Source organism: Pecten maximus, chromosome 16 (assembly GCF_902652985.1).
Source record: "Pecten maximus chromosome 16, xPecMax1.1, whole genome shotgun sequence".
Classification (NCBI taxonomy): Eukaryota; Metazoa; Mollusca; class Bivalvia; order Pectinida; family Pectinidae; genus Pecten; species Pecten maximus.
Genome location: NC_047030.1, coordinates 18,490,880 through 18,513,239, shown reverse-complemented (window position 1 = coordinate 18,513,239; position 22,360 = coordinate 18,490,880). Strand labels below are relative to the sequence as shown.

At 36.7% G+C, this 22,360-nt stretch overlaps 1 protein-coding gene across 3 annotated transcripts in view; it reads left to right on the top strand.

Annotated features, from left to right (window-relative positions):
* LOC117344912 (tensin-4-like) overlaps nucleotides 1-22,360 on the top strand; it is a 193,645-nt gene that overhangs the window by 101,312 nt on the left and 69,973 nt on the right. For 2 of the 3 annotated variants that reach the window (XM_033907797.1, XM_033907795.1), the window contains exons 5-8: nucleotides 37-327; nucleotides 2,930-2,956; nucleotides 6,176-6,586; nucleotides 21,815-22,329. In XM_033907797.1, the coding sequence (XP_033763688.1) occupies nucleotides 37-327; nucleotides 2,930-2,956; nucleotides 6,176-6,586; nucleotides 21,815-22,329 (1,244 nt within the window). The remainder of the gene's footprint in view (nucleotides 1-36; nucleotides 328-2,929; nucleotides 2,957-6,175; nucleotides 6,587-21,814; nucleotides 22,330-22,360) is intronic. The other variant, XM_033907796.1, reaches the window with a different exon arrangement.

Sequence of the window (22,360 nt, the reverse complement as noted above, 5' to 3'; positions counted from 1 at the left end):
TTACCAATTTTTCATGTTTTTCTCCTGTACTTGCAGGCTGAGGAACTGAACACCATCATTGGGAATGCTTTCAAGATGGCTTATGCACAGCAGAGAGTGCGACAGCCCACATTCAATGAGCTCATCGAAATGCAACTGAATGAGCAGAAAGCAAAGTTTGCAGAATATCAGGTTCAGGCACAAAAAGAGTTCAAACAGAAGCTTACAGAGATAGCCACTCCTACCCCGTTCTCAGAAAAGGCGATCCAGCGCATGGAGATGAGGCGACAGTCCAGTAGCGACGATGTCCAGGAGAAAGAACTTGTTGTGGGCAAAAATAAACTATGGGTAAGCCATTCTATCACTAATATACAGCATTGTGTTGAATTTTGTGTATGGGCTGCATTTTGCATATTTTGTCTTGAATTAATTAAAAGTGTTTTGGAAATCTGACATGAACGATTATTGAAATTATGGGACATACCGCTATGCTTTTATTTTTAAATTTGGTTTTGAGTTATATTAAAAAATGTTGTATGAATGAAGACTAATAGCAAGTATGACACTAAACACTGCACTTAAACTCATGTGTGTAATTGTTCTGGTTAGTATGTGTGATGGTTATATACAAAGTGAAACCTGTCTATAACAGACATGATAGAGGGCTGCATGCTTACAAAACCTGTCTATAACAGACATGATAGGGGGCGGTATACTTACAAAACCTGTCTATAACAGACATGATAGGGAACTATATGCTCACAAAACCTGTCTATAGCAGACACTGTGCAGATCAGTATTTCCATTTTTGTCAAATTTACCTGGTTGTAAGTTAAGGCTTATAGTCACAGGTTGTCTAACTTGAGCCGCTATCTAGTGAAATTCAATAAATCAAAGTTTTGAGAAATACTGGAACCTTAAAACACCTTAAGAAATTTTACAAGTTTTCAGGTGAATTAAGGCAACAATATGTTTGTATTCACAAAATAAATGTATTATCTTAAACATATGTTATGGTACGATTAAGAAATCCTAGCTCTATCAAACTAATCCTCAAGCTGACCTTTTTGTCACCTGTACGTGAACACAGCTGGCTATTATAGTGTATGTTGTACTCTAACAATCTGACGGGACAGCTTTCCGTGTCTGTACTAAACTTTGCTGAGTAATTTGCTCATATTTCTACATCAAAATTATACCTATCATGAAATTTACAGCTTTTCATAAAATACAGGAATGAAGATTGTGATATCAACTGGTTATGAGTGGAGCACGTCTAGAGTAATCTCTTTAACACTTTGTGCATTCAGCTAATTGCTGTAGCAAAATTTTTGTATAATAAGGTTTCTCATGAACCCTTCAAAAAGTTCAGTTCATATTGTCACCATAAGAAACATCAAGTTCAACACCTGATTAGGTTTTGAGGGTCATCATTCAAGGTTAAAGGGTCAAGGGTCACAATTGAGGAAGATGCCCATACTAGTAAGAGTAACAGAAGTGGAAGAATGTAATAACAAGACTGGGACTCGAACCCAGGTCCTCCAAACTCTAGACAGATGCTCTATTTGAGCTACCTGGCTACTGTCTTTGGGGCCAGTCCAGTTCTGCTTCATTCCCTCTTTGGTATTTAGTTGGGAGCCAAATGTAACAGGAGAGGATAAATGAAAAATACTGTTTCAAACTAGACACCTTTCGCCCTATGAGCAGACAGCATACCACTAGACTAAATGAAAATTCCTGCTTATTTCTGCTGATATGATCAAAAGTTATGGTGTAAAATTTTTGCCTGATTGGGGAAGACAGGGTGATTGACAGCTGTAACTGCCGCCAAACCTGTTGAAGTGTCAAATGTCAGGTTATATTTACATAGGAAAGACGAACAAACTTACAAATTATCTGTATACATAACTGTAGTAATATAAAAACATATCAATTCTTGATATGCCCAGATATTAATAACTATATCAAATGCTAAAAATTATTCCCAACTAAATTCTAATATCGATATTGCTTATTTACCATAAAAACAGGACATGTATTACTTAATTAGTATTATCTCAAATTCGTATATACATGTATAGCAGTGTGTATTCATTTGTGTGGTTATATCATTGTGTGATGAATATTTATGTGGTATGCTGACAGATATAGATTTCTACCTGAGGGTAGATGTTTCATTTGGGTCAGTACGTGTATGACAGTAGTTCTCCATTGGAGTGAAATATCAATATTCACACATATGTACTCTGAGTCATACTTATATTGATTACAGTCTTTGTTACAAGGCACACATATTCATGATTCAACAAAATTTCCATATTTTTGCATTGTGCAAATAGGATTCAGGAAGGATAACTCTTGTATGAGATGTATGATTGAGTGAAATGGGATTCAGGGAAGATAACTCTTGTAAATAATTATATAATGCTCATTTTATACGTGATATAAGGGAGACAACCAAGTGAGTCTTGTGTACATTAGCAAACTTTAAGAAGTATTTGGTTGGTGTATGTCACACTGCATAGCTGTCAACCTCTCAAACACTATGGAAGGTGAAGAGAGAGAGAGGGGAAGGGGGCTAGTTTGATATTTAAGAACGTCTAAGAAAACACTTGTATTTGACAAACAGAAGTTTAAAATATAAGAGTTAAAGCTGTGATTTACATTGTATTTCCAAAAAGAAGTAAGTGTGAATTTGAACCAAAAAATTGAGAGGAAGGAATTCTGTTGATGTTAAAAGTGAAAGATTTGATAATGAAAATCAAGAATTCTTCCACGATAGGGAGATGTATTTTGTCTGTGTGGTTTTGATATTAATTTTTAAAAAAGCATGTAAATAGAAGATAACTACTTTCAGAAGTCATTCAAAATTAATGTGTGGCATTCATTATTGATATGGATGCCGTCTGGTCGTGAAAATGTTTGTGTGATGTGATGTGTGTTTTTCCAGTTTTCATTACAACGTAGTCCCATCAAGGTATAGTTGGACATCTTTACCCTCATTGTGTTGTAAACTTCTCCTCTTGTCTGGGTGAGGCCAAATGTTTTTACATCTGTACTCTAGTTAGTAAATAATACACTGATCTTCTGCTAAAAATGAAATTAGTGTGAATTACTACTGATCTTTTGGTACAGCTCAAAATGAAGAGTTAGCAAAAAAAGCAAATTCTAAAAAAAAAACCAATCCAACCGAAGGACACCAGCAGTGTCATTCGTTTAAATTGATTATTCACAACATTATATAGAGATAGGTGTGGAAACATTTTGCCAGCTTAAACTTTGATTTCAGGTTATGAGGTACTTTTGGTACAAAAAAATCTTTTTATACAAATGTCAGTAACAGATGCATTTAAAGTAAGAGAGCTTTATACGATTTGTTTCCGTAGGTTCAGCATATTAGAAAGGAACTCCATAGCATGTGCTTGATTTTATTGATAGAAATGTTATTTTTGCATATGAACAATTTTTTTCTTCATAAATTTATCTGCCTAATTTTTGTTAGATGGGGATATATTTGCTATTTTTTATCTATTGTATTGGTATATATTTAATTATATTATATTATATTTATTACAAATATGATATGTATCGAAGATGAGTGTGCTGTGCTGAAGTAGACTCAATAACCATACAAAGGGAAGTAACACTGTTAGTCTTGACAGGAGTTGTGAAACCTTACTAAGGGAAGTAACTCCGTCAATCCTGATGGAAAGTTGATGATGTAATTTTGTGTTTTGTTGCACGTGGACTCTTTATCCTGACAGCCTGTATCCTCAGTCAATAAAAGGCCTGAATAGGATCAGGAAGAAATTTGACTGCACAAGCAGTTATTGTACAATGTATTTACATGTATTCCTCCCGATTTTTACATTTAACAGAATTGAAAAACACATTTATCATAAGGTTTGCATATTGTAAGCTGTTACAGTTCTCCAAAGCTTCCAAGTTTCAGCCGTATACTAATTTTCATCTCTGACTAAAATCAATAAAGGTATATGGCTACTGGTGGCTAGGAAACCCAACTGGTTAGACTATCCACCTGGAGTCTGGAGGTCATGGGTTTGAGTCCAGGTCTAGGTGTTGATTTCCTTAGTATGAATATCAGGATTATTTCTAAAGTGTGTGTGACATATATAACACTATATTTACCATTGTATGGCACTGCCACTATATAACCCTATCAATTCAGTTGCGAGTTCACCAGCTTATGAACTGCCAACTGAAATTTGAATTTGAAAATTTCAAAAAAAAAAATCGCACGACAAATAAACAATCGCAGATGGTAAATATAAGCATTGAACGGCTTTCAGTTGGCATTCATAGTCAATATGAATGCCAACTGGAGAGAGGCAAATTCAACATGAAGCGCACTAGCGCTTCATGTTGAATTTGCCTCTGTCCAGTTGGCATTCATATTGACTATGAATGCCAACTGAAAGTCGTGCTTAAATATACAGAGACTATTAGGTGACTTTGGCTATGTCCCGACTGTTAGTAAACACAACATGTGTCATTATAACACAACACATGTACACAGTAGATAGCTGATTTCCTTCGTGTCTACATACCTCTGAACCTGACATGATCGGAATGTGAGATTCGATGGCCCTATTTCTGGTGATGTGCCCCGTCCTCCTATATACCCTATATCCCTACCCTGTTTACCGGTACCGGTCGTTATTTACGACAATCACTCTAGATTAATTAACGTTGATGCCGTTTCATTATTTGCCATTTTGTAGTGAGGATCACATCCAATTTCTGTTGCATGTTGCAGTGCTACCTACTGAATGTACATATGTGTCCGTGTTCAATATCTTCTGATTCTTCTTGTTCACTCTGTGGGCCATCGCACGTTGTAAATTCCTATTTTTGTCCCCTGTTTTAATTTGCTGCCATGTTAATTTGACTTGCTTTTCATTTTGGTGATGGTAATATTTTTCCTTAACTTTTAAAAAAAATAATTTTTTAAATCCTGAATTCTTCAGGATTGGATTATAAGTGGTAATTATTTAAGTGTTTACACACTCAAGAACATTCTGTGTCGTTGTATACTCCTCTGTCGAGTGGTTGTAAAAAATACATCTTATCAGTGAGTGTTAGACCTTTCTTCTGTCTTAGTCACGAAGCAGGTGTACAGGCGGATTAATTTAGAGATGTTATTTACCTAGCTTTGTACAGGTAGGCTGCTTCCAATAACTCCAATTGTATAGAAAATCTTTGTAAATTTGAATAACTTTATAGAATTGCTGTACTTTAGATCTTAGTATTTTGTAATATTTGATAATTTGTGTAACATTTTGTTTTCAATTTATCAAAATTATCATTATCCTATCAATTAATGGTTAAACAAAGTTTGAAATGATTTTGAAAAATACATCAATTGTTATCAGGTGATGTTTAAAAAGAGTTTAAATTATCTAGGAAAAAATATATCAATTATAATGAGTTTTTTTTAAAGTAGGTGATAAAATGTTCCAACTATTGTGTGTCATTTTGAAAATATGTTTTAAATATTTTAATCAAATGATTAAGAAAAATTACTTCAGTCATTATAAGGTAATGTTGAAAGGGAGCATTGATTATATCATCACTAATTACCAGGTATCAAGTTTATATAAGTTATTTTTATGTAGATATTGTAACTATGTACCTAACTTTCCTTATTTAGAAGGAAGACTGGCCTGATCTTAAACCAAGTCTAAATTAACAAAAAAAACTTTCATTGTTGATGTTTTTAAATCTCCAATTAGTCCAATAGAAAGAGAAACTCTTAATATGTAGTTTTAAGTTATCAAATTGTCAAAAAGGAGTTTGTCAAAATATCTATAAAAAATCATTTTGGAGGCTTGAAATTTTAAACAATCCCCCCCCGGGAAATTCCAATAAGTTGACAAGTATATACTAATAACTTGTTAGAGTATTTAATGCCTAAAGTATTTGATGTCTTAACACAGTACTTGTGCTTTGTCTTATGAACTGTCACCATTGTATGTTTTAACTGGTAAATTTTTATTGTCTAATGATTCATAATACTATTGTTGACTTGTGCGTATACATTATGGAATTGTCATTTATTGGTGAAACAGCATCTAACTTATGATCAATTAAATGTCTTCTGTGGAACTCTTTAGGGTTGAAGATAAATAACCTATATCCAACATGTATCCTTAAAAACTTGTATGTTTTTTTACAGGCTAAGCAAGCAGTGGATAAGGTGAAGCATCGGTCAGCTGCCAACGAAACTTTAAGTTCCTCACCCCCGGGGCGCAGTGAGTCCCCCACTGTCGGAGGGCGGCCCCAGTCAGAGGCTCTGATCCACAACTACAGTATCGGAGACACTGCTAACAAACGTAACTCCACTCCAGTACACTCCCTAAATCAGAACGCTTCTTCCCTAGCATTTCTCCGGAGTTCCTTTGACAGTACAAATAACTCGGGGAAGAGTAAGGGATCTCCAGTGACCGCGCTGAAGGACGCTATAGACAAGGGCTTTTGTAACGGTTCTTTATCTAGTCAGGACAGCACAGACTCCGGTGGACTCCTCATTCACGACCAGGAGGGTTACCTTGCCCCGCATAATGGACGCCTACTTAACGAGGATAAGGTAGGTAACTCTATTGAAATTACTGTATAAAGATTGAAAGTAGGTTCTATATATACGGTAAAGTATGTTTATAATGAGTTGTGACTATCACTGATGTTAATTTGTATTGTAATTTACAAACAAATTCAGTGACAACTTTGGGTTATAAATATTATGAAAGAATTTCTACTCTTTTAAAAAAATGTGTATTGGATATCCTCTATATAATGTTTTATATTCTGAAATTTCAATGAGATTTTCAAATGAAAATATTGGAAAAAATCATCAAATCCACGCTCCAAACTTATTATTGCAAATTACTGTAGAACTTAAAGGAAGTGATTTCATAGCCTGTATAGATGTCTTCTCGTGGTCCCAGTGACTGGGCAGGTTTGAGAGTTATTTTGACTCGATGCTCTTTGTGAGTGTATTTTAAGACAGATATGACAGGTATGCAGAACAATGTGTAGTTCAGGTAAGTAGGGAGGTAACACATGTCAGTATCCCTCCCAGGTGATTAATGAAACCTAACAGTGCAGCAGTGTACATCAGATTTACATACTTCACAATTTTGACCTTGAGGCTGTCAGACTTTTTCATTCCATCATTTACAATTTCTATCACAAGTTCAAGTTAAACAATGATTCCTACCCTCCTTCATCTTTGAATGTGGAAATGGTACTTTGTAAGTTGGTTGTTGTGGTACCTGCCAAGCATGGCCGACACTAACGAATCATTTTGTCTGTCACCATGCATCTGTGTCAGTCACACTTTAGTTTTTTAGATTTTTTTTTGCTACTGCATGCTACATCAATTTATTGGAATACAGATTAAGTTTGAACCCTTTGTGAATATTTCATTTTTTGCTGGAGTTATGGCCCTTTCCACATAGGAAATTTTGTTAATTAACTATTTTCCGTACTTTAATTTTCTGCCTTTTGCCACATAAATTTTTAACTTAGTATATGGATTTATCATAATGGATTACAGTTATGAGTTAGAACCCTTTGACAAACTTTGCACAATGGACATTTTCATAATTAACTGTTTTAGGTACTTTTTTCATTATTGCTTGCTTCATAAGTTTGTAACCTGATATATGGCTTTGTCATCTAGAGTTATGATCCTTTGAAAATATGTAGAAAATTATCATAATCAGCAGTTTTTCAAACCTGTTCCACTTGCTACAACAATATGAATCTTTGTATGTGGCTTTTAATCATCATAATGAATTATAAATCAAGCTTGAACCCTGATATCACTATCAATATTCATTTATTTGTTGGAGTTATGGCCCTTTGTACTTAGAAATTCTCATCATCAAATTAACGGTTTTCGTTATTTGCCAACTGCTTGCCAATTTAATCTAATTTAAACTTGGAACAGATGATACGTCCGCTTCTGTGGAATTTGTATTATCCTACAATGATCGTTTAGCATTCAGTTAACATTCCTGTTCTAGATATTCTGGTATGGCCTCATCCATTTCCCCAGTATCTGATATTGAAGAGACACAGAACCACGGTATTGTTGAATTAGGTTGACTTGACAAAATCATATTTGATTTAAACATATTCATTGCCCCAAAGTTGAACAGAGGGTTAGGCACACGTTTTTTTTCAACTTATTAATGCCTTTTCATCTAATACAATTCTATTGTTTTTTTATAGTAATGTCATAGTTTTAATAGTACTTTTTAATTGTATATTGTAATTAAGACTGCTAGTTTCTTGGGACTGAGCTCAGATGATATCTGCTGGTAAAAGTTGAGGTGAAGTAAACATCAGGTGACATCTGACCAGGTAGCTGATGATTGCCGTTGTTTTCTGCCGTCAGACCAGGTGTTGACAGGTGACGATAGTAGTAATTACAGTCACGGTTAACTGTGGATGAAAGTAGTAAACCACTTTATTAGTAATCGGTCAACAGTGACCTCTTTATCCATATGTTTCACATAGCTCAGCAACTTTTAAAAATATCTGTCGCCAGGAGTTGGAATGTGAGATTGATGTCGAGCTATTGAACTGATGTTATTGTATAACGACCGATGGGTGTATGAGGTATAATGGTATATGGGTGCGGGGTTTAATGGCGGGTGTCACTGATATATATGTAGCGATGATTATATATAATTATATTTGTGATTTTATGTCTGCGGGTAAGTACTGAGGTGGATCGATCTGACAGATTATATCAATCATTCAGGTGGGGAGGGTAGAGGTAAGAAACTTATGAAGGACACAAGGTTTTCAGGTTAGAAACTTGTATGGGACAGACACAAGGTTTTCAGGGTAGAAACTTGTATGGGAAGGACACAAGGTTTTCTGGTTAGAAACTTGTAAGGGAAGGCCATTTCCTAACACTTCAATGTTTTTTCTATAGAGACCATTCATTATTAGAAGTTCTACATGGATTATATAAGGGCAATTTAAAACTTAGTGTAAAACAGGTAAATATTTCTTATAGACTTAATGAGATTAGATTAAAGTCCGACCAAAACTTGGAATTGAAAGAACATTTTCCTTATTTTTGCTATGCATCATTTAACACATACACACCCTCCTAGGGCATCCCACTCTTTTCCCACCCATCCTCCTCTCTCCCCATTCCATATCCCTTTCTCTCCCCATCCCTCAATCTTTCCATCCCTCTATCACTCCATCCCACTCTATCCATCCCACTATCTCCCCATCCCTCTATCTCCCCATCCCACTCTCTCCCCATTCCTTATCTCTCTATCTCTCCATCTCTCCATCCCTCTATCTATCCATCCCACTATCTCTCCATCCTACTATCTCCCCATCCCTCTATCTCTCCATCCCTCTATCTATCCATCCCACTATCTCTCCATCCCACTCTCTCCCCATTCCTTATCTCTCTATCTCTCCATCCCACTATCTCTCCATCCTACTATCTCCCCATCCACCTCCGTCCGCATTCCTTATCCCTCTCTCTCCCCATCCCTCTATTTTTCCATCCCACTCTCTCCCCATTCCCCTCCCTCCCCATTCCTTATCTCTCTCTCTTCCCATCCCTCTATCTCTCCATCCCCCTCTCTCCCCATTCCCCATCCCTCTATCTCCCTATCCCACTATCTCCCCATCCTCCCTCTCTCCCATCATGGGGACATCCACCTATCTCTCCTTTCCCTTTCTCTCTATCCCCTTTTCTGAGGGTATCCCATTCCCTCCCCCTTCCAGTGACATCCCCCTATTTTCCCATTTCCCTATTTCCCATTCCCCATTCCCCCTGAAAACACTCTGAACCTTACCGCCATAGTTTATTTTGGATTCTGAGGTATGTTGTCATAGATTGATCCTGGTTTCATATTACGTTTTCCTGGCTGAGTTATTTCCCCTTTACTCCGATTACTAGATTTAATCTGATATTTACAGAGGCTTACACAGTCATAGGGTCACCAATGATCAGAGAACTAAACCCAACATCTGTCATTGATAGTGACACTTCCATTCACACTGTTTAGATAGAATCTTCATTACTTATATCTAGTTACAGAAAGTGTTTTAAATCTTTACAGAAGTTATCACATCGGTTACAAAGACGCTATTCTTGATGTCTTAATTCCTGGCATTCTGTGTCTGTTTGTCAGATTTTTTAGGTGAATGTAACATTTTACTGCCGAGTGATAGATAAAGTAATGGTGCTGATTCAGACACTTGTCATCTGAGGGATTATAGTCATTTTGTCCGTTTATATACAAATTCTTCCATTGTTATACTTATTCTTTATTGATGAATGTGTCTTTTTATACAGCTGGGTAGACTGGATTACTATAAAGGATTATGTATGCTTTGAAACTTTTGCCACCATTTAACTTTCACCATATTCAATAAGAGGAGGTGAAGAGAATTCCTCACTGTAAAAAATCTCAACTACATTCATAACCCTTACGGGCAACAAAACACTTTTAGAGAACTATTCCTTTGTCATTCTTGTTAGGTTGAGATGTATTACCACTAGAAATACCGATAACTGACTTTATCTAGAAATCCCACAGTAACTAAAATTGTACATTTAGTAAAATTATAGAAGCAGGCTTAATTCGGTATCATTTCTGAACAAAAAAAAAAGAAAGAAAAAAAGAAAGAAAGAAAATTGATTCTATACAGAATCAAAATTTAATTTTCTATACAGAATCACTACCAGGGGGTGCAGAATTTGATGGTTCCAGCATTTCAACAAAATCATATACTGCATACATTGTAAATATAATATGATTGGAAATAAAATAGTTGTGTAGGTAGAAGCCTACCTTGATGTCAGAAGTGGGCCTTTACTATCGATGTATCCCTATAGGGTTGGTGCTGTGATAAACCTGTTCAATTAGATTTGCTTGGAAAATTAAGACCAGTTCTACAGTTTAAATACATATTGAAATTTTCTGATTTATACATTTCTATATATTTCCTGGTAAAAACACTCTGTCTGTCAGATGTGATTACCTCCATTACACAATAAAGAGCTCTCCTAGGGGAGATAATTTGGTTACAGGATGGAGAGCTGGCAGTCAGGGAATTCTCTGGGAACATTGAACACCGTATCTCTGACAAACACTGCACGTTAATTTGTAGATGTGATTCTATAGACAGAAAACTTGTGTGAGAAACTCAATATTCACAGAATACTTGTGGTTGTTAGAAAAATGCTTCTCCCTTTAATTTCCTTCTTGAGAATAGAGTTTAAAAAATAAATAGATTAAACTTCCAATTCAAAAGACAGTTAGGTTCTTTCAAATTGGCCACAAGTGTATCATTTCACAAATAACTGTGAAAATGGCGCTTTTAAATTTTCCCTGGAAGAGCCGATTTATATCTGATTGGTTGTATAAGGACTATGTGTTAGGCTTACAGCATACTGTAGTACTGTCAGTAGTTAATGATTAAAGTTAATTAATGTAGTGATGTCTGGCCATATAAAAAACTAATGAAACCATATTTTTTATGTCACAAATGTTTTTTTTTCTTTCTTAGAACTACTAATAAAAGTGTTAATAACATTAGCTGGATCACAAGTCTTTGAAAGAGTTACTTCCCTTTTTAACATCGTGATCCTTTTCAAGTTTTATGTGTAATCACTGAGCCGTATCCATGGTCTGATTCATCGAAGAGGTTTCATTCAATTAAAATAGTTTGTGAGTGTTCTGGAATGTATAGAGCTGTTTGATGTGGGGTTTCTAGTGTTGTTTCATTGAGCACTTCACACCTCACCTCATAAAACCAGCTGGACAAAAGTCAACAATGTCTACAGTCCTATGTAAATGCTACTGTGTGTTTATCTGGCTATTACATAGGGTTTATACACTTTTTAACTCTCACCCTACACAATGTTTACACAGGAATACTGACATATTTACCAGTTTTAAAGACTTTTTGTACTCCACTCATGTGATAATTGGTTTGAATTAGGAAAAGTTGGTTTTCTGGTTTACCTGTACGGTTTAGTCCCGAAGTGATACCGGAGTGGTACTCCACAGTTATAACGGAGTAGACCGAAGTGGTACTTCGGAGTGATAACGGAGTATACCGAATGATACTCTGCAGTAATACTTCCGAGTAATCACAGAGTACAGTCAAACCTGCCTTAGCGACCACCTGAATTAAACGACTTCCTTTCATATGCGACCGTATTTTTTCCTCCCAACGTTATTTACTATACTAATGACCTGAATTAAGCGACTACCTGTCAGACGCGACTAACGACCATCATTTCCGTGTCCCAAATGCTGAAAAGCGACTTTTTTCAGCGACTTTCCGAGTTTTAAAACGGAAGCAGAAGTCATAATCAAGAAGAAACCGGACGATCTTGTCTGCTTTCAAAGATTAAAAAATACTTCAGAAATGCATAAAATGTCTTATTCTGTCTCAAAAAATGTACTGAATTTATTATCTTTGCCCTGATAACACCCCAAAACGAACGAAACTGTACTTTACTTCTAAAGAATGAAAGGAGATGGGATATGGCGAAAAAACGTCCTCGCCATTCAGACGATTTTCACGAAATTTTGATAGAAAAAATACAAAACATTTGCTTGGGAAGTATGAAAAAGTGAGTGAATAAACAGTCAACTTACTGTTTAACTGAAATTTATGTTCTTTTTGAGACATTAGGACAGATATTTGGCAGTTAAAAACGTCTCCATCGTTATGAAGGAAATGCAGTTACGTGACTAATAATCCGGACGGAAGTCCGGACCAGGAATTCAGGAATGCCAAATTTTTTTTTTTTTTTTGTAAATGTATCCGGCACTGGAAATAATCAAATTAGCCATTCAAACTTTTTGATTATTTTTTATATTAAAAAAAAAATTATTATTGTAATATGCTAAAAGAATTTAAATAGACCCTATATATATTATTGAAAATAAAAGAAAATGAATCAAATTTATAAAAATAAATATTGTACTACAGTATGTAGAAATGGGGATATTTTTTATATATTGTCCATTATTATAAGCATTTTATTTCATTAAGTGAATAGTGATTTTTCTTCTTTTTTTTCTTCTTTTTTTCTTTCGTTTTCCTCAAGAGGTCTCTTACAGATTTGATTATATTCACAATCTTAATTGATGACTGAGGTAATTCCTTTTCATATATGTGCTAATACTTGTAGCTGATAGATTTTACATATGTGGCAGAATAATTATGAACTTTCCTTTTCGGGTAATTTTCTTTGAACCTGGATTAAGAGACCACCTGTCATATGTGACCTTTTTTATTGACTCCCTTGGAAGGTCACATATGACAGGTTTGACTGTATACCGAGTGATACTCCGCAGTGATACTCCAGAGTGATAAGGGAGTATACCGGAGTGATACTCCGCAGTGATACTCCAGAGTGATAAGGGAGTATACCGGAGTGATACTCCGCAGTGATACTCCAGAGTGATAAGGGAGTATACCGGAGTGATACTCCGCAGTGATACTCCAGAGTGATAAGGGAGTATATACCGGAGTGATACCTTTAGTTGTTAAGAGGTTGCTGGCTAGACTCCGAAACACTTAATCTTTATTTCATCATATCTAGATTCTCTAATATTTTAAGCCTTCTTCTGCGGCATTTTTTTGACTTGTAAAACGGCTGTCATGTCTTGATCTGCATTAGTGACAGAATTAAGATAATATTTAAAGTAATTAAGTGATGTTTGCAAGCCTTTCATCAGAAATTTAATCATAATCCAGTCCTTTACAGTACCAGTAGCTATAAACTCTGTAGGTAATAAAATAATCCTGTCATCAAAAAAACTAGGACACCAAGTAATCTGTCTGTCATTAGGGAATAAGGACATCTGTATTGGATACGTCTTACCGGAGTCATTCAGTCCACATCCTTTCATCTCCACTTATATCTCACTTATCATAGGAAGTAAGTCTCTATAAATCATTACCCTGAAAGGTTTAGTTCTACAGGGTTTGTTAAATATGACCGACAGTCTAAGGTCACAGTTATAATTAGGTCAGAAATAACAGTAAAGATTTCAGTATGTTCATAGAATATATGATACAGGTGTTTGTCTTCTAGGGCCATATTTCCTGGGTTTATATCCCACTCACAACACCAGCACCCAACAGCATTTTTAAGAAGAGGGTCTCCTCCTTGTAGTAGCTGGTGGCTACCTCTTTTGATATCATATATGATAGGCCAATCACTTGCTACCTGGAGCAATTGAGGTTTTACATGTTTTGTCCTTCAGCTTATCCACAGCACCCCAAGATAATCTATGATCTAAGCTTCATAAAAAGCACTACCCAGAATAACAATAAAGTCAGACTACACCATACAGATCTTCTCCTGAAGCATAATAGTATAATTTATCCACACATTGACTATATAAAGAATACCTGTTTACAAAGTTCACATGTTTGGCACTGATGGTACAGTAAATACTTGTCAGTAAAGGGTTTCCTTAGGTTTGCTGGTAAGCTGTAATTAATACCAGGCCGATTCTACTGTAGCAACTTGATCATAATTGACAGCTAAAGAGATGCATCAGTGATAGGTCAGAGGTCAAGGAACAATGAACCCTTACATTAAAACATGTCGTGGCTGTAGATGTCAGACACAATTATAATCAGGTAAAAACGGGATCTGACAATTATTTACCAAAAGCTGTTTTACAATAAGAGGAGAAATACGAGACATCTTTAAGAATTCTCTCAGTTTTCCATCAGTTTTTATTTAAACTTGTTTGAATAAAAAGTAATGGCATTGTCATTGAATCAAAATGTAACCTTTTCCAAAAAAAATTGTACTTTTGCCTCTAAACCTGTTTTGATGTGAAAAGGAAATGAAGTTTGTGCTGTAGAGGTGACAGGTGTGTATGTAACTACATCCAGTTTAAAAACCGGAGTTTCTCACAGATTCTCGTCATCAGATCAGTGGAGACGCCAGGTGAAAATGGCAGGTATACCAAACCAAGGTACCCGTTCTTAGTCTAGATAAATACTGGTATATTATTAAGTAAGATATATCAATAGTCTTTATAATTACAGTCTATATAAATACTGGTATAAGTTTGATATGTCCTAATTGACATTTAATAACACTATTCAGGCTGATCCCTGGAAAGGTCCGATTGAAGTTGATATAGTAAATTGAGATTAAGTAGGAGAAAATTCAACATAAGTATTGTTGTTTTCATATGGTTTTTGATAGACAGGTTATCAAGAAAGATTTAGATATAAGTAGAAGAAAGTTTAACAGTGAAGTTATTGTTTATATATATTATCTGATAGATTGACCACAGAGAAAATGTTTAGGTACTAGTGAGGCTAGACAATTCAATATGATATGAAATTTTAAAAGCTATTGACATGGAAAATGTTTTATTGATTACGATAACTTTGGTGTTAATTCCCTCAACAGCTGTACACATTGTGCCGATAACTTTTATTTACATACGTAGGGCGGCCTAGCTTCCGTTGGAGTTTACATAGCTATGTTATTGTTTGTGAGTTCATAAGGCTATAAATATATTGGAGCTACATCAGATGAAATTTTGTGTGGAATCCCTCATCAGAATGGAGCAAACCGACATACACTTTGAAATTCCAGGTAAGAGAAAGTTTGATTTGTATCGCTGTATGATGATGTCAAAGGATTGTACCAAAGACACGCAAGGTATTGGAACCTTTAAAAATAAATTAATGGTTATATAGATACACCGGGGTCAGAATGAATTAAACTGCATCATACAGCTGTTGTTAGGGACATCATACAGCTGTTTCATCCTTCTAGGACACGTCAGTGATGTTAGGGACATCATACAGCTGTTTTGGCCTTCTAGGACTCCTCAGTGATGCTAGGGACGTCATACAGCTGTTTCATCCTTCTAGGACACGTCAGTGATGATAGAGACATCATACAGCTGTTTCATCCTTCTAGGACTCCTCAGTGATGTCAGGGACATCATACAGCTGTTTTGTCCTTCTAGGACTCTTCAGTGATGTTAGGGACATCATACAGCTGTTTTGTCCTTCTAGGACTCGTCAGTGATGTTAGGGACAAGATCTAAATAAATCTAGAAAAACCTAGATAATTCAATAAATTTCATAATGTTCAATATTGTATTTCAAAATATGTGTATATTAATATATATTAGAATAGAAGGAACATTTTTATGGATTCAGATGTTTAATATTTTAGATGGAGTTCTGTTAACACATGATTTAATGGAGGTTTAATATGCTACACTTTCATGTTGGCCTATGATGTCTAATTTGATAAGTCTATCTACATGCAATCTTTCGAGGTCGGTAGTTACAGATAAAATTTGTCATATCTGTCAACTTTTCAGATTTAAATGTAACCTTGGCTTCAAAACATCTGTATAATGACATTTTCCATCTGATGAAGTAGTGGAGCAGTATCACTTGAGAGGGCTGTTCTAATTATCCCCTGCGAAACGTGTGCATGTGTTTGTCAGATTCCTGTTTCCGTCTGCATGACATTTCCGAAATCATTTATGATAACTTCACTAAACCTGGTATACGCATTGCCTTTGTGGTCTTGTGGTAACTTTTGGTATAGAGTGATTTGTATTTTTCATAATTTTCCTATTAAAATGGAAACAATTGGTGGAAACTCTGAATATAACTGTTTCTGAAACTCCAAATCACTACAAAACCTGGTACATACATTACACTAGTGGTGGCTTTTGGTATGGAGTGGTTTGAATTCCTGTAACTACACTTGTGTGTCTAATGGTGACTTGTGTGTCTAATGGTGACTAAATGTGTGTCTAATGGTGACTTGTGTGTCTAATGGTGACTTGTGTCTAATGGTGACATTTTTCTAATGGGGACTTGTGTCTAATGGTGACTTGTGTCTAATGGTGACTTGTGTGTCTAATGGTGACTAAATGTGTGTCTAATGGTGACTTGTGTGTCTAATGGTGACTTGTGTGTCTAATGGTGACTTGTGTGTCTAATGGTGACTTGTGTCTAATGGTGACTTGTGTGTCTAATGGTGACTTGTGTGTCTAATGGTGACTAAATGTGTGTCTAATGGTGACTTGTGTCTAATGGTGACTTGTGTCTAATGGTGACTTATGTCTAATGGTGACTTATGTCTAATGGTGACTTGTGTCTAATGGTTACATGTGTCTAATGGTGATGTGTGTGTCTAATGGTGACTTGTGTGTCTAATGGTGACTTGTGTCTAATGGTGACTTATGTCTAATGGTGACTTGTGTGTCTAATGGTGACATTTGTCTAATGATGACTTGTGTGTCTAATGGTGACTTGTGTGTCTAATGGTGACTTGTGTCTAATGGTGACTTGTGTGTCTAATGGTGACTTGTGTGTCTAATGGTGACTTGTGTGTCTAATGGGGACTTGTGTCTAATGGTGACTTGTGTCTAATGTTGACATGTGTCTAATGGTGACTTGTATGTCTAATGGTGACTTGTGTGTCTAATGGTGACTTGTGTCTAATGGTGACTTGTGTGTCTAATGGTGACTTGTGTGTCTAATGGTTATGTGTCTAATGGTGACTTGTGTGTCTAATGGTGACATGTGTCTAATGGGGACTTGTGTCTAATGGTGACTTGTGTGTCTAATGGTGACTTGTGTGTCTAATGGTGACTTGTGTCTAACGGTGACTTGTGTCTAATGGTGACTTGTGTGTCTAATGGTGACTTGTGTGTCTAATGGTTATGTGTCTAATGGTGACTTGTGTGTCTAATGGTGACATGTGTCTAATGGTGACTTGTGTGTCTAATGGTGACTTGTGTGTCTAATGGTTATGTGTCTAATGGTGACTTGTGTGTCTAATGGTGACTTGTGTCTAATGGTGACTTGTGTGTCTAATGGTGACATGTGTCTAATGGTGACTTGTGTCTAATGGGGACTTGTGTCTAATGGGGACTTGTGTGTCTAATGGGGACATGTGTCTAATGGTGACTTGTGTGTCTAATGGTGACATGTATCTAATGGTGACATGTGTCTAATGGTGACTTGTGTGTCTAATGGTGACTTGTGTGTCTAATGGTGACTTGTGTGTCTAATGGTGACTTGTGTGTCTAATGGTGACTTGTGTCTCATGGTGACTTGTATGTCTAATGGTGACATGTGTCTAATGGGGACTTGTGTCTAACGGTGACTTGTGTCTAATGGTGACTTGTGTGTCTAATGGTGACTTGTGTGTCTGATGGTGACTTGTGTCTAATGGTGACTTGTGTGTCTAATGGTGACTTGTGTGTCTAATGGTGACATGTGTCTAATGGTGACATGTGTGTTTAATGGTGACTTGTGTGTGTAATGGTGACATGTGTGTAATGGTGACTTGTGTGTCTAATGGTGACATTTGTCTAATGGTGACTTGTGTCTAATGGTGACTTGTGTGTCTAATGGTGACATGTGTGTCTAATGGTGACATGTGTCTAATGGTGACATGTGTGTTTAATGGTGACTTGTGTGTGTAATGGTGACATGTGTGTAATGGTGACTTGTGTGTTTAATGGTGATTTGTGTGTCTAATGGTGACATGTGTCTAATGGTGACATTTGTCTAATGGTGACTTGTGTGTCTAATGGTGACTTGTGTCTAATGGTGACTTGTGTGTCTAATGGTGACTTGTGTGTCTAATGGTGACATGTGTCTAATGGTGACTTGTGTGTCTAATGGTGACTTGTGTGTCTAATGGTGACTTGTGTGTCTAATGGTGAAATGTGTCTAATGGTGACTTGTGTGTCTAATGGTGACTTGTGTGTCTAATGGTGACTTGTGTCTAAAGGTGACGTGTGTCTAATGGTGACTTTTGTGTCTAATGGTGACATGTGTCTAATGGTGACTTGTGTGTCTAATGGTGACATGTGTCTAATAGTGACTTATGTGTCTAATGGTGTCATGTGTCTAATGGTGACTTGTGTGTCTAATGGTGACATGTATCTAATGGTGACTTGTGGTAGAGATGACTTGTTGGTCTACAGTGGCGACATGTGCTGGGTTGTGACTTGTCAGTGTTCAGTAGTAACTTCTGCACACCTTTAATTGCCTATTTACCTGTACAGGACACATTCCTGTTGTATTGATCAAAATCCACATTTTTCTGTCTCCTGTGTGTGTCTCCGATTTCTTCATTAAGTTTATCGAAATCAAGTTACTTTTATAGACATACACCTTTGTCATTTCTCACTCGTGTTCGAAGGCTAAAGCAGAAAACTGCAATATTAAGATTGAACTGATTTCTAACCACAGATAACAATAAAAAAAAATCACAGGTGATTGGAGACTTCTGAGGAAGGGATGAACCCTGTAGATATTAACGGGAGAAGCATGTCTTAGGGTTGTTGTGTTCAGCTCTGGATTCTCTACTAGAGCTGAATGACATAAGGTATCGTGTAAAATCTTGAATTGATCGGAATGCAGATAGCAGTAATCTCTAATTAGACAACTGACAGGTGAAACGGTGTAGGGTGTATCACTGAGGTCATAAACCTGTTCCTGCTGATTTAATGAAGCATTACTGGAAAATTAGGTAAAATGTCTAGATAAGTTCTAGCTTGTCATCAGTGATACAAGAAAGAGTTCAATCTAAATTAGTACTAGCTTGTCATCAGTGATACAAGAAAGAGTTCAATCTAAATTAGTACTAGCTTGTCATCAGCGTTATGAAAAAGTTGGACTTGATGTTTCCTGTTCACTTTCAACATTATTATCAGACTAATGCATCACTTTAGCCGTTATCCAACTGTCTCACTCTACTCAAACTGAATCGCACATGTTACTGTTATGTTAACTCATATTCATCCACCAATAGCTGAATGTATGGAATGTATGTCGTTTAAAGCAATTTTTCTATGTAGCATACATGTATATCAAAAGTTCTTGGAGGACTTATTATCAGAAGGTTAATTTGCCATGCAATCTAGTGCTTACATCATTAATTATCGATGGAAATTAAAAAAAAAAGTATAACAAAAATCATGAGAAAGGGTCAGTCAGAGAATGAGTGTTGGGCTTCATCTTGCCTAGACTGAGACTACTGTCTCAGGATACACCTGGCCTAGACTTAGACTACTCTCTCAGCTACACCAGGCCTAGACTGAGTCTACTGTCTCAGGATACACCAGGCCTAGACTGAGACTACTGTCTCAGGTTACACCAGGCCGAGACTGAGTCTACTGTCTCAGGTTACACCAGGCCTAGACTGAGTCTACTGTCTCAGGTTACACCTGGCCTAGACTTAGACTACTGTCTCAGGCTACACCAGGCCTAGAATGAGACTACTGTCTCAGGTTACACCAGGCCTAGAATGAGACTACTGTCTCAGGTTACACCAGGCCTAGACTTAGACTACTCTCTCAGGTCAAACCTGGTCTAGACTGAGTCTACTCTCTCAGCTACACCAGGCCTAGACTAATACTTTAATCAGTTGAAAGCAAGCTACACAAATCAAACTGGTCCATTGTGTCTCCATTTTTCAGTAGTCTCTTTTTAATTACATCTGTTTATTTTAAATATCTAAGTTATCACAATAGAGTTTTGACCAACACTTTTGGATTTTAGTTTTTAGCTCACCTGCCCGAAGGGCAAGTGAGCTTATGCCGTGGCGTGGCGTCCGTCGTCTGTCCGTCGCACGGCCGACCGTCTGTCCGGCGTCAACTTTTCCATTCAAGCAACTTCTTCTCAATAACCAAAAGGCCCAGAGACCTAATATTGGGCCTGTAGCATGCTGGGGTAAAGGGCTACCAAGTTTGTTCAAATGAATGACCTTGACCTTCATTCAAGGTCACAGAAGTCAAAAGGGCTAAAATCTTTAAATGACTTCTTCTCAATAACCAAGAGTCCCAGGGAGTTGATACTGGGTCTGTAGCATGCTGGGGTGAAGGGCTACCAAGTTTGTTCAAATGAATGACCCTGACTCACATTCAAGGTCGCGTCGATCAAGTATGCTTAAATCTTTAAATGACTTCTATTGAATAGCCAAAATGCTGAGAGACATTATATTGGTCCTGTAGCATGCTTTCAAACAACTGCAGGATTCATATATGAAAAGATCACTGCATTGCAGGTGAGCGATTCGGGCCCATTGGGCCCTTTGTTTTTCTTCAAAATACTGTCAGTATGATATAAGGAAGAAACAAAAATAATTTTTGAAACTGAAAGAGAAAGGTGAACGTGTTGCTTTAATCCATGATTTTAAAGGAAAAAGACTTTCCTGTCAGTGATGATGTACTGTTCTATTGTGAGAGTACATGCACTAGGTTCTTTGTTTTGTATCTATATATATATATGTTTGGTGGTTAAACACCTGAAAAAGAACAATGATCAATGTAGTGAACTGGGTGATACCTTTGATGTGGTAGATAGTGTCAATATGTCTGATAGCAGGTGTTGTTCAACATTGATTACCCATACATTTGTACAGTCAGGATATACCTGTAATTTAAAGCTACCAGTGGAAGTGCTGTTTACAAAGTTGTGAGACTGGAATCATAATGTTCCTGTTCTACTGTCCATTAATTGTCAGACCGTTATTCAATAACAGCAGGTACTTCTGACACAAACTCTTATAAAATTCTGAACTTCTAGAGCAGTTGTCTATTTCATCATAGAAAACACACAACAAATTGGGATTTTAGACTTTTTTACATTTCAGCTGCTCTCATTCCTGTGATGAATTACAACATCTTTTTAGGCACCAATGGAGAAACTGCTTGACCTAGGTGTGAGTCAGCTGTCCTATTCTTCAAATAATTGACTTAATTTTTAAACTTTTATATTTCAGAACAAGAATCTGTGCAACAAGATGGTCAATCGTCCCCTCCCTGCTCTCCCCACTCAAACTAACGGTCAGTCAGGCAGTCCTTGTAAATACAAAAACTGGACAAGTATGGACGATGATGTGCTAGTACCACGAAGGTCAAGGTCACGGGGGGACAACATGGGAGACTCCCCCAAACGGAGGCCAGCTCGGCCATTAAGTGAAGTATTCTCTGACAAAAAACTTTCTAATTTTCCCGGTGCTAGACTAGATGAGCCTGGGTGTTATATGTACGGCTCACGGGAAATGCAGACTCGTCAAATACGAAACTCAAGGTCAGAGGGCACGCAGATACAACAGCAAGTTCACTTACAGACTCAACAGTTTATAAGTAACCACAGATCCCCAAGTAAGCAGGATGATCACTCGTCGCCATCTAAACAAGTCTTTAGGTACCAAAATAACCAAAGTCCTTTCCAAGAACCCGGTTCCTACGAAAGTACAGAGGATTCTAGTCAGCCCAACAAATCACGTCCAGGGTAAGTGTTAGATATATTGTTCACAGTTGAA